The 25,232-nt window shown below is 37.8% G+C and overlaps 1 protein-coding gene across 2 annotated transcripts in view; it reads left to right on the forward strand.

The window, feature by feature from the left end:
- Positions 1-25,232, forward strand: part of TNNI3K (TNNI3 interacting kinase) — a 313,877-nt gene that overhangs the window by 259,239 nt on the left and 29,406 nt on the right. For both annotated transcript variants that reach the window (XM_073234130.1, XM_073234131.1), the window contains 2 exons: positions 5,310-5,369; positions 8,353-8,522. In XM_073234130.1, coding sequence (XP_073090231.1) covers positions 5,310-5,369; positions 8,353-8,522 — 230 coding nt within the window. The remainder of the gene's footprint in view (positions 1-5,309; positions 5,370-8,352; positions 8,523-25,232) is intronic.

Here is a 25,232-nt window from a genome sequence, read left to right on the forward strand (position 1 = left end):
GAATTACTTGATCTGTAATACATTTTTAAATGATTATTTTTGGCTACCATGTTGGTTACTATAGCTTTGTTAGTATAGCTTGAAATCAAAGAATGGATGCCTCCAGCTTTGTTCTTTTCTTTCAAGGTTGCTTTGGCTATTCAGGGTCTTTTGTGGTTCCACACAAATTTTAGGATTATTTATTGTATTTCTGTGAGAAATGCCATTGGAATTTTGATAGAGATTACATTAATCTATAGATTGCTGTGGGTAGCATGGAAATTTTAATATTAACCAATCCATAAGCATAGAATATCTTTCCATTTATTTGCATCTTCTTCAACTTCTTAGTTCAACGTCTTACAGTTTTCAGCGTACAGGTCCTTTACGTCCTTGGTTAAGTTTATTCATAGGTATTTTATTCTTTGATGCAATGGTAAATGGGATTTTTTTCATTTCTCTTTCTGTCAGTTTGTTATTAATGCATAGAAATGCAACAGATTTTTATATATTGATTTTTGTATCCTGTAACTTTACCAAATCAGTTCATTAGTTCTAAGAAAATAGGGTTTTCTACATAAAATATCATGTTATCTGACAATAATGACAGTTTTACATCTTCATTTCCAATTTGGATGCTTTTATTTCTTTTTCTTGCCTGATTACTTTGGCTAGGACTTCCAGTACTATACTGAATAAAAGAAGCAAGAATAAGCATCTTATCTTGTTCCTAATCTTAAAGGAAAAGCTTTTAGCTTTTCACTGTTGAATATGATATCAGCTGTGGGGAGGCTACAATGTTGGGAACATACTTTTTTTTTTGAGAGGGCATCTCTCATATTTATTTATCAAATGGTTGTTAACAACAATAAAATTCTGTATAAGGGACTCAATGCACAATCATTAATCAACCCCAAGCCTAGTTCTCAACAGTCTCCAATCTTCTGAAGCATAACAAACAAGGGCAACATACTTTTAATAGGCATAGAACAGGTGCAGCAAAAGTAGTTAGAAAGCAATTATAATAATACAAACAAGAGACGCTGGTGGTGGTTCAGATAATAATGAGAGGATAATTTTTTATCATCGTGGACAAAACAATAATTTTTATTATCATGATGCAATTTAATGTACTTGTGTGATGCAGCTGTGATGCAATTGAACTCAACTAAGCTATCCTATGCAATGGAACATGCTAGGTATTCAGCAGTAAATAAACCATTGCTTACCTTCAAAGCATTTTCTAGCTAGGTATATAGCCATGTAAATATCTAGTTATAACACAAGGAAGAATTAAGAAAGTCTAAATAAGGTCAAAAAGTATCTTGTGGAATCACTTGGACACTTCAATAAGGATGTATCTTGTGAGCTGGGCATGAAGAGGGTGGAGCATTGCTTAGGACAGAGGATTGCGTCAGGCAGAGGATAAAAGTTAAATACTTCCATCTGAGAAAATAGTAAGACAAATGCCCAGTATTAGGCAAAAGATTTAATCTCAGCTCAGTTCTTTTAGCCTACCTGGTCTGCTTAGAGACTGCTCCATGCATATGTGGTTCAGAGGTCAGCCAGAGATTAGGCAGTTTATATGCAGATTCTGGGACTCCCTCTTTCAGACTCTCTTCTTCCAGATATCTCCTCACTTTCTAGTGCTTATGTATAATAAGTAGGATTCTAGGATGGTGCCTAAGTTTCCTGGCCCATAGTGTACATGCCAAGGATAATCCTCTCCTATTAAGTGTGGGAAGAACTTATGAATATGACAATATATTATTCCCATAATTTGTTTCCTCATATAGCACAAAGATTATCCTGGGTAAGACTGACCTAACCAGATGACCCCTTTAAAAGCAGAGAATTTTTCTTCAGTTAGTTAGAGAAACAAAAGCTGGCCATATCATTAACTGCTTATATGGGCCATGTTGGAAGTAACCATGGGCATTGTCTAGAAACTGAGCATCATCCCTAAACAACAGTTGGCAAGAAAATGGGAACCTGAATCATAAAACCAGAAGGAAATGAATTCTTCGAACTATCACTGAACCTGGAAGAGTCCCCTGAGCCTCAGATGAGAAACACAGCACAAACTGACACCTGATCTTAGTCTGGTGAGACCCTGAGCAAAGGGCCCAGTTAATCAGCACTAGACTCCCGACCCATGGAAACTGGAAGGTAATAAATGGTTGTTTTTTGAAACTACTAAATTTGGGGTAATTTCTTATGAACCCTTAGCTAATACATTTGGTTGCCCCGAATTCCATCCTCTAGTTCTTCAAGCAAGCAAACCTGCAGGCCTTCCATCAGATTGTTAATTACTCTCCAAAATGCAGATGGAGCCTGTCTTCAGGGTAAATGCAGTGAAAAATGAAGAGTTGGGAAACATATCCCATGCCCTTCCTTTCTTCCAAGTGACTGTCCTCCAGAATCTACCTGCTTTTGTTGATTCTCCTGCCTTTGGGTAGCTGTCTTTCACATTTTGCCCAGAGTTTACTGTTGTTATTTGGGGGAGGATTGATCCAATATAAAAGCTACTTGTATGTTCAGATTCTGGACACATTTTGTAGGCAGAATGCATGTGATTTGCTAGTGGATTAGCAACAAGAGTATGACAAAGAGGGAAGTCAGAGTTTATCCCTTGGATTTTGCCTCTGCAAGTGAAGGGATGGAGCTGCCGTTTACTGCAAAGTAGGGAAGACTATAAATACACGAAATTGCACATGTTAGTTTAGAGTTCAAGGGAAAGTACTGAGGAAAACTAGATATAGACATTTGGGAGTTGTTTTTTAAAGCTATGATACTAAATTAAATCCTCAAAAAAAATTAACTCTAAATACAGAAGAGAAGAGATCCAAAGACTGAGTCCTGGTACAACACAATATTTAAAGATACACAGAAGTGAAACTAAAAGAGGAGACTGAGAAATAGCAACTGAGAGAGGAGAAAAATAATGAGAAAGTAGTGACCTCAAATCCAATTGAAGAATATTTTAGGGACAAAAGAATGATTATTTGTATTTAATACTATGCCAAGTAAGATGACCATTGAGGCTTCACCTTTGAATTTAGCAAAGAGGAGGTAGGTCTCTGTATCCTTGACAAGAGTAGTTTTAGTAGAATCTTCTAGGGAAAAGCCTGAGTGGGGTGAGAAACAAATGGAAGGAGAATAAAAGACCTCAAATTTAGGCAATTCTTTAGAGCAATTTTGGTAAACAGAGAAATGGAATAGCAGCTTGAGGAAGTAGAGTCGAGAGTTTTATTTTGTTGTTTGTTTTTAAGATGGGAGAATTTATAGTATGCGTATATGTTGATGGGATTAAACAAGAGAAAGGGAGCATTGATGATGCAAAAAATAGAAGGGAGAATTATTGTTAGAGAAACAGAGAAATATCACTGAGTGGATTAACAGGGATAAGATCTAGTACACAGTGAAGGAATTGGCCTCAGATAGAATCGGGCAAAGTTCATCTATAGAATTGGGGGTGAAGACATTATGTGGGTTTAGACAGATGGGTGGTCAATGTAGAACTAGAGATTTGAGGAAAGGGGACAAGGTACCAAATAGCCAATCTGGAGTGTGAAAGATTGAGCTAGAAATATATCATATGCTCTTTAGGCAGTACAAAGAATCTCAGGTTAAAGGGTAATGATTTTGAATTAAGACCAGTCAAAATGGACTTAATCAAAAGTTGAATTTTTCTAATAGGGTACAAAAACACATGATAGGGCAAGGGAATTGAAGCTGTGTGGGAGTGATTATGATTGCCAATAAAACCTAAAATAAGTAAGGGAGGAAATGAGGTGAGTAAATGAGAGTGAAATGATGGTTAGATGAACAAAAAATACGGGAGATAGATTAGATGATAAATGGATGATAGGTAAATAGCAAATATTAGCAAAAACATGGTTTTTAAGGCTTAGTCCTATATAGGTGGGGATTTATTTTATTATTCTCCTCTACTTTAGGGTATATTTGAAAATGCTCACAACAAATGTTGTTTTTTAAGTCATAAGGTTTTTGTGGTCAAAGACTGTTGGAGTCCAAGTTCCAAAAGAACTGAGCTAGAAAGAAAGGAGACAGAGGCCAGACAGTGATCTGACGGAAATGGACAGAGCATGAAGGGGTTGCAGGAGTTGTTAGTAACAGGGTGAAGGGGATAACCAAGGAGCTAAGTGACGGAGGGAAGGTGCAGGATAAGATCACTGAGAAGAGATGAAGGAACCCAGAGGTCAGGCCACTGTAGTAAAAGTACTAAGACTAGCTGGACAGTGAGCCAGACAGCTAAAATCTTCAAAGAATAAGACTGTGACTCAGTGAAATAGCTGATAAGCTGGTGGTTTTTAGAGGAGAAACCATTTTGACAGTAAGGAAGACACAGACCTCCTACTCACCGCACCACCAGCCTATCAACCTAAGGTACAAAAAAAAGGTGAGAAAAACCAGCTTCCACTTGAGAGCGCTCTGGGAAAAGCCAGGTCCTCAGGGGAGAGCTAGATATTAAGAGAGAAATTGTTCTACTAAGAATCTAAATTAGTTGGTTACTGCACCTGAATGGTAAACTGGCTATCCTCCTCCTGGCACTGAACGTTTCATAAAGGGAGAAATGATAGGTTATGCTGTCCTTAGATTCTGATAGAAGGAGGCGTGTAAGTTCTTCAGAACATTTTCTGAAATTCTAAGAATTTTTCCATTCATCCATAATCATTTTCATATCCTTAGCAACTAGAACAAAACTTGGAACATAATCAGATTGCAATAAATATTTGTTTAACAAGCTCATATGGCACAGAGGTTCATAATGGGCAATATCTTTAATGGCAGTTTTTGAAGATAAACAGCTTATCTTAGCCCCTAAAATAGGACATAGTCATGAGGTTTCTAATTATCTTAATTTTGAATTTGAGATGGTATTTTCAAAAGTGAAGCTAATTATAAAATTAGCTTTAACAGTGCTTTTTCTACAGACATATTGTACAGTATATTGTAAGGCACTGAGATAGTTAACAGTTTTTAGTATTCACTTTCATTCTTTCATTTTGAAGAGGAAAACTTGCCATTTAAAAACATGCAAAGCTAATTAAAACTTTTCACTATTTTATTATCTGAATGTAGTTGCAAATTCTGACTTAAAACTCTTATCAGAGGAAAACTCAACATCCCTCCCTGAACAGCAAATGAACATTCAATTAAAACTTCAATGCAAGTGCATTTTAAATAAAAATATACTTTACTGTTAATCTCATTCTTTATAAATGCAAATACCCAATTTTAAAATCCAAGGAGAGTTGCCTTCCTTTTATTCTTTGAGGGAAAAAAAGTATTTTCTTTATTTACAGGGAAGGCCTGAATTTTCAGAAGTTGTTACCAAGTTAGAAGAATGCCTCTGCAACATCGAGGTAAGAACATTAGCTTCTGAATTATGTCCATAAAAATGCCTTGAATAACCGATGTTGAGGAATGTTCGTAAGATGGTGCTTAAGGGGAAGAAAGTAGTCTGAGCATTAACTCCATTCATATTTTTACCTTATTCATGAAGCTCAAGTGGAGCAGAACTGACTGTATCTATAAGGGAAAAGGCAAATTCAGAGGGAATGTGGGCTCTTCCAACAGATAATCAGGTAGACAAATGGACACAGGCACAGCAGTTTTAAAAAAATCAATATGTGAAAATTTGAAAATATAATAAATGTCAGAAGGTAATTATTTAAATCAATTTTTTTCTGTACAAAATTTCCTACATACAGTAATACGTAAGTTAAACTATTAAGCGACTGTCCATTGATGTTCAATAAGAAAAGGAAAAATTATCACTAAAATTAATGTATAAATTAATTGGGAGGCATTGCTTTTATACCACACATATGCTGCACAAAGTGATATATGCTGGTAATCAGGCTAATGGAATTTTATTCCCTTAATTTCAAGGAGCTGTTTGCTTTAATTTTCTCTATAATTGCTTTAATTTTCTATACACCTGGTCAGGAGATAGTATTTTTAAATAGGCAAGGGAACTAAAACATGAGCACTAATTCAAAAATAATAATACATTCCCAAGTGCAAATGAGTGCTCCAGGACACCACACATATAGGCTCACTGTACTCATGCATATGAAGGGAAGGGAAAGAAATGGAGGGGAGGGAACAGCATCAACCTGAAATTGCACAACTAAATCCCAAACTAGAACCATCCAAAGAAAGTTTTCTTCCCTTAAAAAAATCTCAACAAAGTGTCACTGGAACCTAGTCTATAGGAAAAGGTTTCCAGGTCTACAATTGTAGTTTGCAGTGAGTGGCTCTGTCTCATGACTCTTTACTGGAACGTCTAAAAAGGAAGTCTTTTATGTAGAAGAAAACTTCGGTTTTTAGACATAAAACTTTCTTTTCCTTTTCTTCATTCCTGAAACATACAAATGGAGAAAAGTTATATTATATTTAGTGGGGCCTCAGCAACAAAAGCAGCTGCTAGAGTCCGTGGGGATGTTGAGAGATGCCTTTAAGGCTTGAATTCTAAGTATCTTCTCACTTTGAAACTTTCTGCTTGAAGGCATGGATTGCTCCAACCTGGGGGATAAATCCAATTAGATATGAGAGTGCATTCTAGAAACAGGAACAATAGTGGAATCTGCTGAACTAGCTTGACTAGCTTGTCTTGTTACATTAACCAAACCTCTCAGCACAATCTCTGCTGGTGGAGAAGATGAATAATATGGGCTATATGCAAAGAACAATTGCTGTGCTGGGTTACACTCATTAATGGGCCAGAATCAGCTTTCAGGGCATGACTTGTGGAGTTCCATAAGGTCCCATCCTCTCTACTCTTCAACTTCTCAGTCAGTGGGTCAGTGGTTTAGACCAAAGTCAAGATGGTCAAACTATAATATTTGTAGATATAAAAAAGTTGAGAGAGACAGAAAATATTTCAAACCAGGATTCTAGAATATCTTGGAGAATAAAGTAATAGTATATGTCCAGCAAGAATACATTTAATGGGAATAAACATAAATCATTCACCACAAAGAAACAATAGTAAAAATATCAAATGTGGAAGATGTCATTTAAAAGCATCATGAATGTTAATGGATAATAAACTCTTTAGGAGTTAGAATATGACATACTAACTTACCACTTATCTTAGAATCCTTTGTCTTAGAATAAAGGATGTGATCATTCCTCTTTGTTCTGAGATGGCCAGACACAATAGTATATAGATTTTAGGGAGGAGAAATCAGAATGATGAGTGAATTGAACATCGTGTATGTGAGAACCAATCAGAGATAACCAGAAATTCTTGTCCTAGAGAAGAGAAAATTAGGATGAGTCCAACACCTGTTCTTAAACATCTGAAGAACTACCATATGGTAGAGGGATTGGCCTCATTCTCTGTGTGCCACCAGATGGAAATTAAGTGCAGCAATAGATTTGGTTTATTACGAGGAAGCCCTTTCTAGTGGTCAGAGCTGCCCTAAGGTAAATGAACAGATCTGGAAGCAGGGAGCTCCCCGTCACTGGAGGTTCCCCACCAACCTGCATAGATGACTTGAAAAGGATATGCAGAAGTGTTTGGAGGTTCATTAAAGAGCATGAAGGTTTGTTTCAACACTGACATCACATGAATCTCAGAGCTTTACTTAGGAATATATTGGCTATTATTAAGAGCAGAATTTACATATTTTTTAAGCCAAAGTCTACGGTCTACATGTCTTATGAAATTATAATGTCAAAAGAACTATTGTTCTCAGTTTGGTTAGGTAGAGTACATAAACAGCAAGGTTGTCAAAAATCCAAGAAAACTCTCCTGTTTTTCTCTCCCTTTCTCATTTTCTTCCCTTACACTTTTCTACTTTCTAGCTATACTTAACTATTTGTAGCAATTTTTAAATATTCTTTCACAACCCTATTTAGTCCTCATACTTGTCAGATGTTAAAGTATCCTTCATTTTAAAAATGGATGTATTCTTGGAAAAGTGTATAAATCCATTTTATGTAAAGGCAATATTTTCATGTAAAGGAAATGATTTTAAGCTACCATTTAAAGGAACTCTGCCATTAATCTTATCGCCCTAGTGCAAAATGTAGAGATTCTTTTACCATTAAATAATAACCTTCTAAACATCTATTTTTTAAATCTGATTTGAGCCTACTGTGTTTTTTGAAAGACAAGCATAAATTTAGCATAGAACTGGGTCAAAAAAGTAAATTAAACTCTCCAGGTGTTGTTATCAAAGGTCGAAAAGAAAAGCCAGGAGCAAAGTTGAGATGAATTGAAATTAAACTATGAGAAGTTCTTGACTGGAGAGTCAAAATAAGTCCGTATTCTATTCCATACCCTTAAGCCTGTTGGATTTATGAGATGGTTGAAACTGCCCTTCCTTCACTCAGCTGATGTCTCCTGCATCAAGTAACAGCAGCGGGTCTCTCTCGCCTTCCTCTTCCTCCGACTGCCTGGTGAGCCGGGGAGGGCCTGGCCGGAGCCACGTGGCAGCTTTACGGAGTCGCTTTGAATTGGAATATGCGCTAAATGCAAGGTCTTGTGCTCCCTGGTCTCAAAGGTAAGTGGTAGTCTATGCAACAATCCCTCAGTGAAATCAGATTCCAGAGTCTCATCAAGGTCATCACTCCATTTGATTAGCATCAACAGGGGATTTATTGCTGCTGTCACAAACGTTGAAAGAGGAGTTCTGAGTCCATTTTCCTTATCATGACCAAAAATTAGAAATTTTATTATTTATTGGTTTAGGTTATTTAACTTTCAAATAATAGCAACTAACTCATTTAAGCAAGAATTGTCTAGGTACAGCAACAACAAAAAATTTATTGAGAGTATTCTGGGGTTATCCTGTGGAATCTAAGGAAGAATTCCTTGTGTGGGAACCAAGAAACAGCCTGGCAGATCTGAGCACCATAAGTGCAGTGTTCGAGAATTACCATATGACCCAGTAGTTCCAAAAGAATTGAAAACAGGCACTCAAACACTTGTACCCAAATGTTTATAGCAGCACTATTCACAATAGCCAAAAGGTACAAACTGCCCAAATATCCATCAGCAGATTAATAGATAAAAAGATGTGATAGCTATACAATAGAATATTATTCAGACATAAAAAGGAATGGTGCACTGGTATGATACATGCTATAACACAAATGAACCCTGAAAACATGAAAATTGAAAGCAGCCAGGCAAAAAGGTCACATATTGCATGACCCTGTTTATGTGCATATCCAGAATAGGTGTATTAGTCAGCTCAGGCTGCTATAACAAAATACCATAGACTGGATGGATTACCAAAAAAAAATTTACACTTTCACAGTGGAGGCTGGAAGTCCTGGGGTTGTGTGGAAGCATGGCCGGGTTCTGGCGGGATTACAGTTGGCCATTTTCTGGTTTACAGCTGGCTACCTTCTCACTGAACCCTATCACAGCAGAGAGCTCTGGCATCTTTTTGTCTCTTTATAAGGGCACCCATTTTATCAAATCAGGCTTCAGTTTTCTGATCTCATTTAACCTTAACCACCTCCTTAAAAGCTTCATTAATATAAACATAGCCGCCAAGGGCCTCTTCTGGATGGCAAGCAGAAAAGGCGGTTTCTGTGACCTCAGTGGCTACCCTAGAAGTATGTACTGCAAACCCGTGGAAAATCAGGAAAGAGTGGCTTAAAATCTCTGCCATGTCACATGAGTTCCAGAGTATTTGCACATGAGCCTTACACGTGTGCATTCACACAGTTATATAGGCATGCACACTCACACACTCTACAGAGTAAAAATTGTTATCTTGAGTGTGGAGAAAGATTATCTAGAGTTAACAAGGATCTTATACCATCTACAAATCGCTACTGCTGCCGTTTTAGCTGTCATAATTATATTCCTGATCTGACAGAAGAGTTGCAGTTGTAACTATGAAGAGATGGGAATCTGAATCATGAAACCTTTAATCTACAGAATGTCATGAATTAAGTAACAGCAAGTTTGATTGATAACCAAGCAAACTGGACACAGTTCTTTATTGGATTCCAGTCTCATGTAATTTCACAAGGGGCCTATAGGCCAAGATTAGATTAGGTTCAGTCACAGCATTGTCTTCTAGTTCCATCTGCTCTTCTCATTCTTTACTTGGAGTTTCAAAATTAATTCTCTGAACAGTAAGATTTTGACTTTCCCTGACAAACCTGACAGGCCCATGGTTTGCCCTCTTGAGGCAGAGGTTAAGAGGATGAACTGTGAAGTCAGACAGATCTGAGGTTCAACCTTGCTTTTGCTATTTTCCAGCTCAATGACTTTGGGCCAGTTACTCAAGTCTAGATGTAAAATACAAATAATAATACCAATTATCAGGACTGTTACTGGGAGAGGGAGTACTGTTACAGGAGTGAGTGAGTGATTGAAAGATGCCAACAGACCCAAGCAAAGGATACAAGTCCCGACAATGTGGGTCAGTCACATATCTCGCAGTACACAGCTACACAGCCTGGGAGCTCAGCGGCTCTCCTGATTGGGAGAGTTGGAGGAGGAGGGCATACAGCTTCCCTGGCCTTCAAGAATCCATAGAGGTACACACTACTCATAAAACTGCCTGAATGCAGAGGGAAAACCCATCAGGTTTTTGAAATGCTTCCTATGATAGTCTCATAAGGTTTTTATATACTCCTCATCCTTCAAAAGATCAAAACTTCAAAACTTCAAAAGATTCTGATGTCTGCATGCTACCCGCATGGATTTTGGCTTAACTAGTCCTGGGCACTGGTATGTATAAAAGTTCCCCCAGATTACTCTAATGTGTTACCAATATTGAGAGCCACTGTCTCCAGGCTGTTAAACTCAGCCTGCTGGAGTTAGTCCATCTCTTCCTATATCCTTGGGCTCTTTGGCTTTTAGATCCCATTGTTCTCTGGTCTCACTTGCTCTGTCCTTCGTATATACAAGCTGAAAAGGCAGGCTTGGGAGAAGTAGCTGAATTCTTTCCCTGACCGACTTCCAGAAGAAACTGGAAGAAGTCCAGCAAATACAAGTATTGGCAAAATGTATGAAGCTTCTGAAAAGTGCCACCTTCCATGCCAGCAAATTCGGAAAGCATAGGAGAGTCCTGGGTGAGAACTTCAGCTCTGCCTCCACAAATTTAGGGAAGTTACTTACCTTTTCTGAGCCTCAGTTTTCTCACCTATAAAAATTGAAGTACCTACTTCCTAAGACTTACTTAGATGACTATTCAAAATGTTTAAAATAGTGCCCAGCAAGCAGAAATGCTCAATAGTGATAGCCATTTAAATGGAAAGACTGGAGAAAATCATGAAAGCTTATTCACTGATTATGCTCCAAACTAATAATAATTATGATATATGAGCCAGTGTATCCAATTCCTTATCTGTGAAACAAATATCTAATTGCATTTAATTATAGCCAGTCATACTGCTACATACTAGAGATATAGTTGTAAATAAATAGACATAATTCCTATATTGGTGCATCTTGCAGCTTAGTTAAATGCTTTACCTATTTCTGGAGTTGATTTCAAGCAAAGATTGAGCTTGCTGGAGAGATGATACAACTAGAAAACTGACCTTCAATGCACTCTCACAGCAAATACTCAGGGTATACTATGTTGTTAAGAGAAACTTGAAAGTAGTAGATAGAAAAACACTTATAGGAGCTCCATAACAGTCATTAAGGATGAGGAGTATATAAAAACCTTATGAGACTATCATAGGAAGCATTTCAAAAAACCTGATGGGTTTTCCCTCTGCATTCAGGCAGTTTTATGAGTAGTGTGTACCTCTATGGATTCTTGAAGGCCAGGGAAGCTGTATGCCCTCCTCCTCCAACTCTCCCAATCAGGAGAGCCGCTGAGCTCCCAGTCTGTGTAGCTGTGTACTACAAGATATACATCCAAGTATGAGAAGCATGCTAGAAGAGAATGCTACAGTATTAACCTGCCAGTCACCTGTGGGAAGGGGCTGCAACTGAGGGGATAAAGGGAAGAGGAAAGTGAAAACAAAGGTGAAACAGCAGCTGTGTCCAGAGGAGACCATTTGAAAGCTGGCTACCTATGTGGTCTCTCCCAAAAGTCCTTGCAAAGCACTAGGAACCTCTGGTCTGAGAGGCAGCCTAATTAACTCATTAAAATCACACATGGTGTAATTTTTAGCCTGGCATCATGCTTTTAACAAACAGGTGAGATATTTGACCTGTAGTCGTGACTGATGTATATTCTCAATTCTGGACCTCAGAGCCTTCAACAAGGTCTTAAAAATGGGCATTTATTTTTCAATTTTGATTATGAGGTTTACAGTCTGTAGTTTTGTAATGCTTGACATGATGGGGGACTTGGGGGTAATTTGTTTGCATCTTTGTTCTTAATTATTATTATTTTCCTTCATAAAATAAATGCCAAGATTGGACATTGTGTCAGATATTTTCTCCACAGCTAATAGAAATTCACTAATTCCTGTTGAAGCCACAAATTGATGAAATCTGAGATTGAGGAAGGCGGTCCTGAAGTTCTGTGTCTTTTAAAATATTTTGTGTCTCTAGATATATTTGGAAAACTAAGCATGTGGCACTTGCTCCTCCCACAGGGTATGAAATTTCTCCCATCTTGTACATGGATTACATCATGTAAATTTAGAAATGACAGAGTGATACACAACCTTTCAGATGCGAAAACCAATTAGTGTTTGTGTGGGGCTGGGCTCTGAGAATAGAAAGTTACGACCTAGTTAGCTGTCCAGGAGAAGAAAACCAGAGATCCAGAGATTGGAACTGTAAAACAGATACATTTGGAATTAATTTTTCACATTACAAAAGGGTCCATCAAAGGATTCCTTTAAATAGAAAGCTTGCCTAGTACACTTAAAATGCAATTTAACTTAACAAAAGTTAAATCTAAGTTATAAAATTTTAATTTACATATATAGTTTTTCTGGAATGCAGCAATTGTGTAAGGTGTTAGCACCATGAGACTGATGTTTCTAAGAGTGATAAAAAGCATCAGGAGGCAATCATGTCCATTTGTGGAGTGGGATATTTATCAAGTAACAGCAGCAGCGTCTGCTCCTTATCACTGAAGGTCAAATACTCTCTTTTTTAATCTACCACCTCTCCTACATGCCTCTTTGTACTGAAACTGCCCTTAGACTCTTGAAATGTTCTCTTTTCTTTCAATCCCTTCCTCATCCCCAATTAATTTCTCTTGCCAGCTAACCACAGTCAGCAGTTCAACACTGTGCTTATAACCACTTTAAACTCTTCCCCCCTTGCTTCTCTGTTCTTTCTGAGTTTTCTCGAGAGTTTATACAACCCATAACTCCAACTCTTGATCTCTCTCTCTCATACATATACACACACATATACATGCGTGCACACACAGTTGGCTGCCAGTCCATATGCCCAACCTTTTCCATTCTGCTTCCTCTGTAAAGCTTTAACTTCTCCTCATTCCAGCTTCCCTTATTCACTTAACCCTCCACTGCCAGCTAAACTTCCATCTGTAGAATACCAGTTATACATATCATTACCCTACTTTAAAACCATCAATAATTCTCCATTGCCTTTAAACTTCAGTGAAATTATGTCATCCTGAAATCCAAAATGATCAATGACACACATTTCCAGTTTACCTCCCACAGAATATCTTGTGTTCCAGAGGTTCTAAACAGTTACTCCTCTTCTCAAATGCATTTTAGGGTGTTTGGGACTGCAGAGATGCACTTTTTGATCATCCCAATGACTAAGGGGGAGCTACTAATATTTAGTGGGCTGGAGCCAGTGTTAACTTTCTACAATGTTCTGGACATTCTCACAAAATAAAGAGTTGTCCTACACAAAATAGCATAGCATCCCTGATGGCACAGACTGTGGACAAACTAGATGTCCTATTCTTTCCCATACATACCCTGTTTAACCTATTGGCAACCTCACACCGTATCCTTGCTATTTTTTAACCCTGACATCCCCCCAATCTTTTCAAAATATCCGTCAGCTTTCAGTAATACCTCAATCAGTGTAACTACTGTATTGTAAGGGAGCCTTTTCTGGAGCTATTGTATTCCCACCCATACCTTAACAAAATCGACAGCACTCTGTGCCACTTTATACATTTAGATTATTTTGCCTGACATTATAACTATTTACATATTATTATTTTTTACTCCCCCTTAGCTCACAAGTATTTTAAGGACAGAAATTGTCTTCTCTTTTGTTTTTACTCAGGTGTCTACAATATCTCCTTTATAATTTAGCTGTATGTGGTAAATACTAAGTATCTTCATTGAAACAAGTTAGGGTAATAATTTTATTTAAACAAATTAGGGTAACCAAGTTCAGATATGTTCTTGTCCAAAAATAATGAAGCATCAGATAATTCAAACTTCTTCCACCATGAGGGAATTCAATGACCACCTATTTCTTTTCAACAAAGGGAAGGATAGAATGTAGGTACCTGAAATGATGAGGACAAAAGTAACTGACAGTCATTCCCGGACTGTTTGAAAAAGGAGGTGTTGGTTTGAGTTAAGGTAGTTAAGAAAGCTTTCATTTAAGAGGCAGGTAATGGAGATGTAGCCCAGGTATAAAGAGAACTGGATGAACAACATGAAATAATGACAATAAATTTGATTTTCTTTCCTCTCTAAAAAGAATAGGCAAACTTTTCCCAACTGATCTGTAATAGTAGTATCAAGAAGGGTATACATTTAGGTAGGTCTGCTTTCAGTTTTCCTATTCTGTTCCATTAGGGTATTTGTTTATCCCTGTCAATAATACACAATTTTAATTACAGTAGCTTATTAAACATCTTGATATCTGCTAGGGCATGTCTGATCTTGGCTATTCTTGATTACTCTTGACTTTTTACTCTTCCATATAAACTTTATAATCAGCTTTCATTTTCAATGAAAAAAAAGATTTTGATTATAGATATTTTAGATCTATAGGTCACTATGGGAAGTTCTGATGTCTTTATGATATTGAGTCTCTCCCTTCCCATAAACATAGTATATTTTAACATTTATTTAGATGTTCTTTAATGTATTTTAATCATATTTTATAATCTCTGTGAAATTCTTACACAGCTTTTGTCATATTGGTTAACATTAATTGTGATTGCTGAAATAATTTGAATTCATTATCATCATATTATTTTATTCCCTCTAGTTTTTTTTTCTCACTCCATCTTTTTTGTTTGTTTTCCTTTGGATTATTTGAATATGCACTGGGTTTTTCTATTCTTTAATGGCACCCTAGAAATTTTAACATATCATTTAATTCAACAGATTTTATATCTAATATATTTGACCTACTCTCAAATAAAAGATCTTAGAGCACTTTAGTTACAAATCATTCCTCTTAAATTATGACATTTCTGTCCATAATTTTAGTTTCATAATGACTTCTTAAATTCCAGCTTAGATATTATTATGTTGCTTTATACAGTTATGGTTTATTTGGACTCATATTTACTGTCTCATTGTTAATTATGCTTGCACTTCACATCTTCCACCTAAGATCATTTTCCTTTTACTCAAATACATCTTTAAAAATTCCTTTAACATGATTGTTAGAAGTAAACATCTGAGAACTCCTTTATTTGCCTCTTTCTTGAAAGATTTTTAGTGGATATGGGATTTGAGGTGTTCAGTTACTTGTCCCCCTGCACCTTCAAGATGCATTCCACATGTTTCTGACTTAGTTGCTCTTATAATTTCATCTGTGAATATAATTATCATTTCTTTTCATTTCAATCTTCCTTTTCTAACTCTTATTAAAACTTTCCTATTTCTTTGGTATCCTACAATTTAACTATGTTTTGCATAGTTGTGGATAGGATAGAATTTATTGATCTTGCTTTGAATTTGTTGGGTGTTCAGAATCTAAGGATTGGCATCTTTCGTACATTCTGGATAATTCTCAGCCAGTTCTTTTTTATTATCTCTTTACCCCATCTTTATTCTCTCTTTTAAGAACTCTAGAAGAATTTTAGAACATCTCTTTCTATTTCCCACGTTTGTCAATCTCTTTTTTTCTTCTTAATTTCTCTTAATTTGGCTTTCTCTATACTGCTTTCTGGTAATTTCTTCAAATCTATCTTCCAGTAGATGGATCTAATATGTTGATCTGTTTATTGCATTTCTACTTCAATTATTTCTAATTCCTATTCCATCTCTACAAGTTGCAATTTTTATTTTGCAATTTGACTGGACTGTTTTGAAAATCTCTTTGTAAATCCGGTGGGAAAATCCTGGAGTAAAGTACCTGTGAAAGCGAAATCAGTCAAAGGGAGAAATAGAGTGGAAGAAACCCTTTTATTTCTTACAAGCAGTCATCCCACGTCTCTTCCAACCCAGATGCAGAAGAAGAGATCCCACCCAACCTCTCCAGTCCAGATATGCCCTTGCTGGCCCTTGTAATTACCTGGTGATATGGAGATGGACTACTGCTTTCTACCCCTTGGGACACCTCTTGATATGGAGATGCTCTAAGGCCAGGCAAGAGATTCTGGAAATACTGCAATCTTACCCATACTCTTGTTCTTTCTACATGCTTTTAATTGATCCTTTCAGTTCTTTAAACATATATTTTATGTTCTATATCTGAATATGTGATACTTTGTAGTCTTTCTAGGTCCAATTATGTAGTTTCTTGTTTTTGCTAATTCTTGCTCTGGTTTCATAATGTACTTGGAGGGTTGTGAATCTACTGTGTGCTCATGTTCCATAGGAACTTCACCTCTGGCAACTTTTTGGCCTTTGTTGGTGTGGGTTACTTCAAAGATGATTTGTTTTTTTGCTCTTGCTGATCATCTAGGGACCCTAACCCCTCAGGACCGCATTAAAACTTCAACTTGGAGTTTTTCATAGAATACATGTAGTTATATTTCTGTTCCAAAACTTAAATCTTTGTGTGCTTGTGTTTGAAAATTTTCAGGGTAAATATTTCATTTTCTCATTTTTTTCACTGTACCTGGAGCCAAGGATGAAATAGGGCACTTATCTTCTGCATTGCCCTATATAGAGTAGATTTTATTTTTCCCGGTTCACTCTGGGGTTCTCCTCTGGGATTTTAGTTTTGTACTGGTGTTTTTTTACCTGACCTCCCACCATGTTTTGAGCCACACTGTGTTTCCTGCATGTGGTCCAATGCAATTAAAGTTTTAGACCAGTGAGAATCAACATGAGAGTTTCTTCACAGCAATTACATCACTTACACTTACACTTTTAGCCAGTCATTTGCTTTTTCATTGGCATCCACACTGAACTGTAAAAAACATAAGGACAGGAACTTCTTTCCATTTTGGTGCCATATCTCCAATATTTAGGTAGGTATCTGGCACATGGTAGGTGCTAAATACCTATTTGTGGAATGAATGAATGATAATGATAGGGCCTCACAAACATTATGCCATTTAATCTTCATAACAATCTTGTTAAGTAGGTCTCACAGTTTCCATTTTTCAGATAACCAGAGACTCAAATGTATGATTTAGGTAATTTGTATGAAACTATATCGTGAGAAGATGGTAGTTAATAATTGAATCTGGGCCTGTCTGGTAGGGTTTCCATTACACTATGCTGTCTCTAGAAACTAAGGCTGACCAACATGTGGGAATCATCTTTAAGAAGCAGAAATTTCTAACTTCTGTTTTGGGCTTTGAGTGTAGCAGGGATGTCAGCCAAGAGCTATCCGGAGTGCTGAACTGCCTCCCTCTGAAACTCTGCCAGGTCCAGTAAAATATAACACTCTCAGTCTATGGCCAATACAGCCTTTGATCGGAGGGAAATTTTCCCTTCTCACCCTGACAACCTCTGATACTAGCCTCCTCACCTTAGCTTAGGCATGCTCCTGGCAGATCTTTATAATCAGCTGCCTGTACTCATATAGACTTAATCTGAACACACCAAACTCGATGTCTGCTGTCTCATTCACCAGCATGCCATGGCCTAACCCTGTCCTCTTTATCTCCTTTAATCATGTCTCTGGAAACCAGCGTGACTCCCTGGTCACATTTCTAAAGCAGCAAAACCCAATCAGAACATAAAACAGGACAAACTCTTTCCTTCTAGACATTTTGGGGACAAATTTTGAGGATAATTTTACTTGAGTATGATTTATTTATTGAATTAAGCACATTATAGAACTAAGCCTTTTTTTTCCATTTCCTCATTAAATATATTGTCTACTACAGTAGTCAATTACATTTACTGTACTTTTTTAAGAGAATCTTTTGCCTGACATTTTGGAGCAACAAATTGCCTGACTATCTAACAATTGGGGTTTCATGAGTTTTTCAGTCCTGGAAATGAAGAGAAATGCTGCCCTTTCTCACTCATAAATGCAAGCCCAAAATCTTTTAGCTGATTCTACCTGGAAATAACTTTTAGATGTAGAGAATTTAAGGAAAAGTAAAAAACTATCTTTGGCTTTCTGAATTAATTCATACTAAAGATGGTTGATTTAAAATATGAAGTCTATAGAATTTACGGAAGATCTCACTGCATATCAGAGCAGCACATGCGTATCTCAGTTTCACTTCAGCAATGCCTTCTGAGCTTGTAGAAGGAATCACCTTACTAACTCAATTGGCCTATGTTCTATTGTATAATGAGGAGAGTAAGACCTTGCTTGCCTAATCTAGGGACAAGACAGCTTTTTTCCTCAGGATCGTTACCACCTCTGGATGTGTGTTTTTTGTGACACTCACTTGGTGAAGGTCAGTTATCAAGCTCATTAAGGTTCTGCACTGGAAAAATAGGAGAGCCAAAGGAGAGCCACCAGATCTGAAGAAGTGTCATGCCTGTCTGCTACCTTGTATCTCTTTGTTTGTAAGCTCATATCTTCTTGAGGTGCCCATATTTCCTAATTAACAAAAGCAGAACGTTTCTTAATGCCATCAGGTTTGGGTCTGCAAGAGAAAATATATAGCCATTCACATTGGTGGGAGGGTGTGAGAGTCCTGGTATACTTCTTCATAATGTCCCTGAAAGTCATCTGATAGGGAAGGAAAGTTAAAGACAACAGAGAGGGGTCTTGCAGGAAGTCAAAACTATTTTCATGAAGGTACAACAAAATAAGCATGGTTATCTCTTCATATGTACATAAAACGTCTACACCACAGCACACCCTAGATGCTAAATGCAGAAAGCCCTCTAGTGAAGTAAGCAAACAATTCCCAAATGCACACATACATGCAAAAGTGAAAAAGGAGGACTATAAATTGATTGCTCGTGCCCTCTGCATTTCATGCTGCTTATAATCTACAAATTGTCAGAATTGGAAATAGTCTGTGCTGAAATGCCAGAGGGCTGCACTGGGCTCTCCCTTTCAGCTGATGTGGACCTAGCGCAGTCAATCGTGTTGGTTCTTTTCTGGTTGCTTGCTCTCTGGCGCCATCTAGCAATCAGTTGAGAAACCACGGCGAGGTGACTGATGTTCTGAGAGGCTGAGAGATTTTATTCTGAACAAAGGCATTCAGCCTTAAAGTTAGGAGTACGTGAAAAATAACAACCCTTCCTTTAGTTCCTTGACTTTTAAAACCACCCTGAGTCTGAAACATCCTTTCTCCATGAAAAATGTAAAAGAAAGGACATCAAAATACTCAGTTCAGAAGAGGAAGGGATGGAAAATTGGAAATTATTAAAAGTGAAGATATGAGAAGAGCCATATGTGTGTAAAACTGGCACCGTTTTTGTAAGCTTTAAGGACGTGAGTTTATTGTCAAGCATAATAGATTTGCATAAAAAGAATGAGCGAGTGACATATTTAGGTTACGACATATGCACTTAAGAGAGAGAATGAGTTGCAGCTCTCATGCCGGCTATTCTGATGCTGTAATTTTGTGTTCTTTTCTGTCCTTCGGTAGTGCTTGTTAGCAACCCAAAATGGGCTCCCTTGTAACCCAGAGGGCAAGGCAGAGTGCACTTCCCTCTTCCAGAGTCTTGTAATACTAATTAACTAATTCCCAGCCAAGTGAAGGGAACCTGCAAAGATCCGCCAAAGGCAAACAGCTAAATAAATGGTGACAGATTTCTCAGTTTTCAATTAGATGAAATGACATATTGGGACAACGAATAGCCTGACTTTCAAATGATGAGAGTTTTATGAGTTTTTTAATTCCTGGAAATGAACAGAAACCCTGGCCATTTCTCCATGCATAACCCCAAATGAGGGCCTAGATCTTCTTACACATACATCAAAGCACATAGATCCTGCCTTTGGTGATGACACTTGTGTACAACTGACAGTAAGACTGGGTCCCAAAATGCTGCTTTCGAGACTGTTTCTGCTCTACCGAAATGTCTGACAGGACACAGCACAGGGACCAAAGAGCACAACTGGCCTCATTAAATCTGTACAGGCAGCACCAAGCGCTGTTCAGTCGCCGTGACTCCCGCTCTGGCCCCGCCCTGCTCCCTCCTGACTCCAGTGTTTGCGCTGCGAATCTCGTGCTAGCATGGCAACTGTTGCTATGTTTGCAGTAATAAGAAGTGGGTGATGCTCGTGTCTCTGTAATGATTCAGATACAAGAGCAATGATTTCTAAATAGATTTCTGAAGCAGCCCTTACAATGGCACTGCACAGTTTAACAGGTTTAATTCCTCCTAGATCTTTCTTCTTCTCACCTCCAGCACCTTCCATGTGGACTAAATCTAATCCTCATATAATGCAAAAATAGCGGCATCCTTCCTTTGGCTTGGTAGTATTTGAAACAGGAAGTTTCTTTTAAAGGGGACATTTCACAAATCATTGTTTCTTATTATCTCCTTGGAAACTGAGATTGAATTTTTCCTGGTATAGGTAAGTGGCTAACACAACCTGAAAAAAATCGTGAGCCCAGGGAAAACAAAATAATTCCTGTATTAACCAAAATGGAATGAGAAGCATCCATCATTAATATCTGTGATATTAACTGAGCATTTTCTATTAATGAGCAGATGTTTTAGAGGCCTCAGTTGCAAAGAAGTACAAAAAAATCATTAATGGATATATGTTTCTCTTCCTGAATCCTCTTTCAAAGAGACAGTGAAATAAATGAAATCCTTTCTATTTGGCCTTAATCAGGCGCCTGTTTGCTAACCCGGATAAGCAGATCCCTACCTGTCACTGGATGCTAACACAGCCTAGGCCCTAGTGGAGATATGATTAAAGTAAGGTCACGTGCACTGATGGCCAACATTGACCTGGCCAGGAAAGGAAAAGAGAGGATAACGCATTACAGTTTTGACCACTTACTGTGTTCCAGACACTATTGTGCATTTTTTTGTAATCAGTCATATCATTGACTTATCACAACCCTCTACAAGGTAGGAGTTATTTATCAGTATTCTACAAATGAGAACACTGGGGCACAGAAAGGATAAATAACCTGCCCGGTGTTTTGCAGCTAGTAAACAACATGACCAAGATTGAGACTGGATCACTCTGACTCAGAAGCTCATGTTCTTTTCTATACTTGCTGAGCTCAGAGAGACAGAGAGAGAGCTGCTGTTAGACGAATCAGCTGTGGGGCACAGGCACATCCCTTCCTGCCCTGAGTTTCAGGATTCTCATCTATTCTGAGGCATGGGAACTGGATCTTTGCTACTCAAGGTGAGGTCCACGGACCAGAGCTTCAGCAACACCTAGGAGCTTGTTAGAATTTCAGAGACCCAACCCCACATAGTCCTACTGATTCACAATCTGTATTCTAACAACATTTTAACAGGTGACTTGTAAGTATACATTAAATTTAAGAAGCACAGGATTTGCCAATCTTTGTGGGCACGTCTAGCTCTAGTATGTACAGAATATTGTTACCCTTATCTCTCTATGTTTCTAGATCCTACTCCTCCTCAAAGGTCGTCCCCACAAGCATTCCTATCTGATCCTTACACCTGATAGAAAGAGTTTTCTCTCTTCTAAGACAAGTGTCAGTACCTTAATTCACTTGCCTCTTTCTACTTAGTATTATGTCTTTGTTGTGTAAGTTCCTTGTGTGGGAAGACCCATCCATATGAAATAATTTTATACCTGCAATACCAGCTGGCATAATACATTACACTAAAGAAACTATGTTGGAAGAAATGTTAAATGAGTCATTATCCTAATTTGGTTAAGATTATCACATAGTGCTCTGATTACAAGATCCCCACATTATCCATTATGAGTATTTCAAGGCAAGCACACTCCAAGAGTTCTTTAAATATGAGTTCAAAGAAGCTTGCAAATAACCTACCTAAGATCAATTTTCAGACTTCCTCACCCTGCCCCAGCTTTTTTAGAACACAAAGACATGAAAGATTCAATTAAGACCAAGCTCAACTTTAATATCCTCTCTTCCAGGAAGTCTCCCTGGATGCCCTCAACTGGTTAGATATGATTATGCTTCTTGCCACCTTATCCTGTGCATATCCCATCAAAGCATAGAAACCGTCCATATTATAATCATTATAGTTATGCCAACTGCCCCTCTACTCACACACACACACACACACACACACACACACACACACACACACTACATTCTTTGAAGTCAGGAATTGTGTCCTTCATCTTCACATTTTTAATACTTATCACAATGCTTGGCACATGGTAAGTGGTAGGTATATGTATCTTGAATGAATGGATGAATGGCTCAGTCTATACAAATTTTTTGACTCAAAGTCTCTGTTTTTCACAACATTAGAGTTCACTGACACCAGGGACATGGAGGAGCACAGTTTTGTGGTGAGACTTAACAAGTACTTAGTTCTTGGCATTCCTCACCAATATAGCACTTTAATTTAGTGTCACATGATCAGTCATCCAAGTATCTGAACCCTGAGACTTAGGAACTCACGTGCCGTCAGGATACCCAAGGCTGAAAATTGAAATAGTATTTGTCTGGAAAATAGACTCCAAATGTATTTATAATACAGTGTGATACATGCAGTAATGGGCAGGTGAGTTTTGGTCATACAAACACAAAAGGAGGTACTACTGAGAGTGGGGAGAGACAGGCCATTGGCCTTGAGGTGTGTCCAGCAGTTCACGCATTTGTCCTCCTTTGGGGAGGAAGAACACTAGCTGTGGATGGCCAGGCAATGAACTCATACTTTGGAGGAGATGCACTGAAAACATGGAATGGAAGGTAAGGAAGTGGCACATGGTATTAATATGAGCAGAGCTGATGGGGAAAGTTATAAACAGAGAAGTGTCCCCAAGTGCACACAACTGCCTGACTTTATCTCCCACAATAGTCTACTCTATAGAAGGAACCTATGCTTTTACTTTCTATATATCTAAAAGGAAAATCTGGATGATTATTTAATGATGAAACTTCCCCCTTAAGCTGAAAAATGGCTTTGTTGGAAAGGAGATGCCTCTGGAGCTGACCTCTAATATCTTGGACCTGGGCAGCCAGCCCTTTCCTATACTTCCAAAAGGGAAAGAGAAAAGTCCTCAGGACCTTCAGATTTGCCTCCCCTCAAGAGAGTGTCAGAGCGAGGAATAGAAACTGGGAAGGGAGAGAGATCATGTTCTTCCTTACCCACTCAGTACATCATTAGTCACCTAATACCTAACTGGTTAGCTTCAGCTAACACTAATGTATCAGGTAGGGAAGCTTTTAGGTGAAAGTAACAGAAAACTCAGTCATAGTTGTTTAACAAAATAGGACCTTGTTTTTCACACATAACAAGAAGTCTGGAAGGAGATAGCAGGAGCTATGATTCTGCTGCTTATCAGGCCATAGAAGACCCAGGCTCATTTTTTTTTTCTTTGCCACCTTCAGAATATTAGTCTGTCTTTCTCATGTTTGTACCTACATGGTCACAAAATGACTGCAGCAGCTCCAGGCATCTTGTCTTCATTTAAAGCACACACCAGGGGCTAATGTGTACCAGCATGTTTTTTTGTCCTATATCCCTTTAGCAGGAAGTTGGAAGCCTTCTTAGAATACTGACAGTGAGTTAATGGTCAGAACTGGCCCAAGGCCATTGTACTACAGAAGAGAGGCTCAGGAGAAAGGGGATGAAATGCTGATAACAGTGGGAGTCGGTGTGCTACATTGGAAAAGAGCATGCATCTTGGAGCCAGAGGTATCTGTGTTCAGATCCCATCTCTGCCTTCTAAAAACAGTGTGGAGTTGGGCTTGTGTTTACTAAAACAGGTATCATGGTATTACCTTGTCTGGTTTTTGCAAGGATTGGAGAAAATACATATAAAACATTTTATATCATCCCTAGGAAGTTTGTGCTGTTTTATTTTAAACTAGAGATAATTGCCCACAATTTCACAGTTCTAGCCAGAGCCGCTTCCAACGATGAGAAGAGAAAGCCTGTGCCTGCCTGGAATCCGGAATCCCAGTGCAGGCACTCTCCCTTCTCCTTTGGTCACTTACTCTCTCTGAGACGGGAGGACACTCCTTTTGTTCATTAAATAGCAGCTTTACCCGTAAATTTCTCATTACTCTTCCTCATTGATCTACACTACTTGTTTGTCAAATTCAACAATGTTGACCATTCCCCAGTCAAGTTGCCATTTTGACTGAAGTCAGAGTTTCTGGATGTTTTCTATCCAGCAGTTATTTACACGGAAATGACATAAATCAGAGGAAATGACTTTCAAGGATTTCAATTTTTCTTTCTTTGCAATCCTTGAAAAGAAAACTGTAGTTAATTGTGAGTGTGCCTGCTAAATGGTAGAGTACTACATGAAAACGGAAAATATGGAAGATGCTTGAGAAACAACAAATCTAAATGTATTGTTTTTACCCAAATAAACATTTTTCATTCTATACAAAAATAATACTAATCCTTTATTGTTCAGGACAAAATGAAGCTTATGCTCTTTCCTTCAACAATATTTACCAAATCAACACAGAGAAAAAAATATGGGATTATAAAATAAGTAAAATAAGAGTTGATGACAAAACACCATGTTAAGATGTAGGTGGTTGTTTTTAACATGAAATATGTTAAGAAACAGAGGCATTTCACTATGAAAGGAACTGAGAACTATTTTCTGGTATTGAGTGATCTGAATTTCACTTTCTAAATAAATTTTCTGCTACTCGTGTATCCTTTGGCCATTTTTCTTTCTTTTTTTAAAAGGGTGGACACTTTTGAATTTAAAGAACTACTTACAAAAGTTGACCTACATTATTCACCTCCAGATTTTTAACTACTGAGATCTTCAGCACAAAGGGCAATAAATTTTCCTCCTTTTTCTTGTATCTCGATGAAAGGAGAAAGAAGAGATAATTGAAATATTACAAGTTTCTTGTATTTTTTTTCAATTACTGCCTATTGAATTA

This window comes from Manis javanica, chromosome 4 (genome assembly GCF_040802235.1).
Source record: "Manis javanica isolate MJ-LG chromosome 4, MJ_LKY, whole genome shotgun sequence".
NCBI lineage: Eukaryota > Metazoa > Chordata > Mammalia > Pholidota > Manidae > Manis > Manis javanica.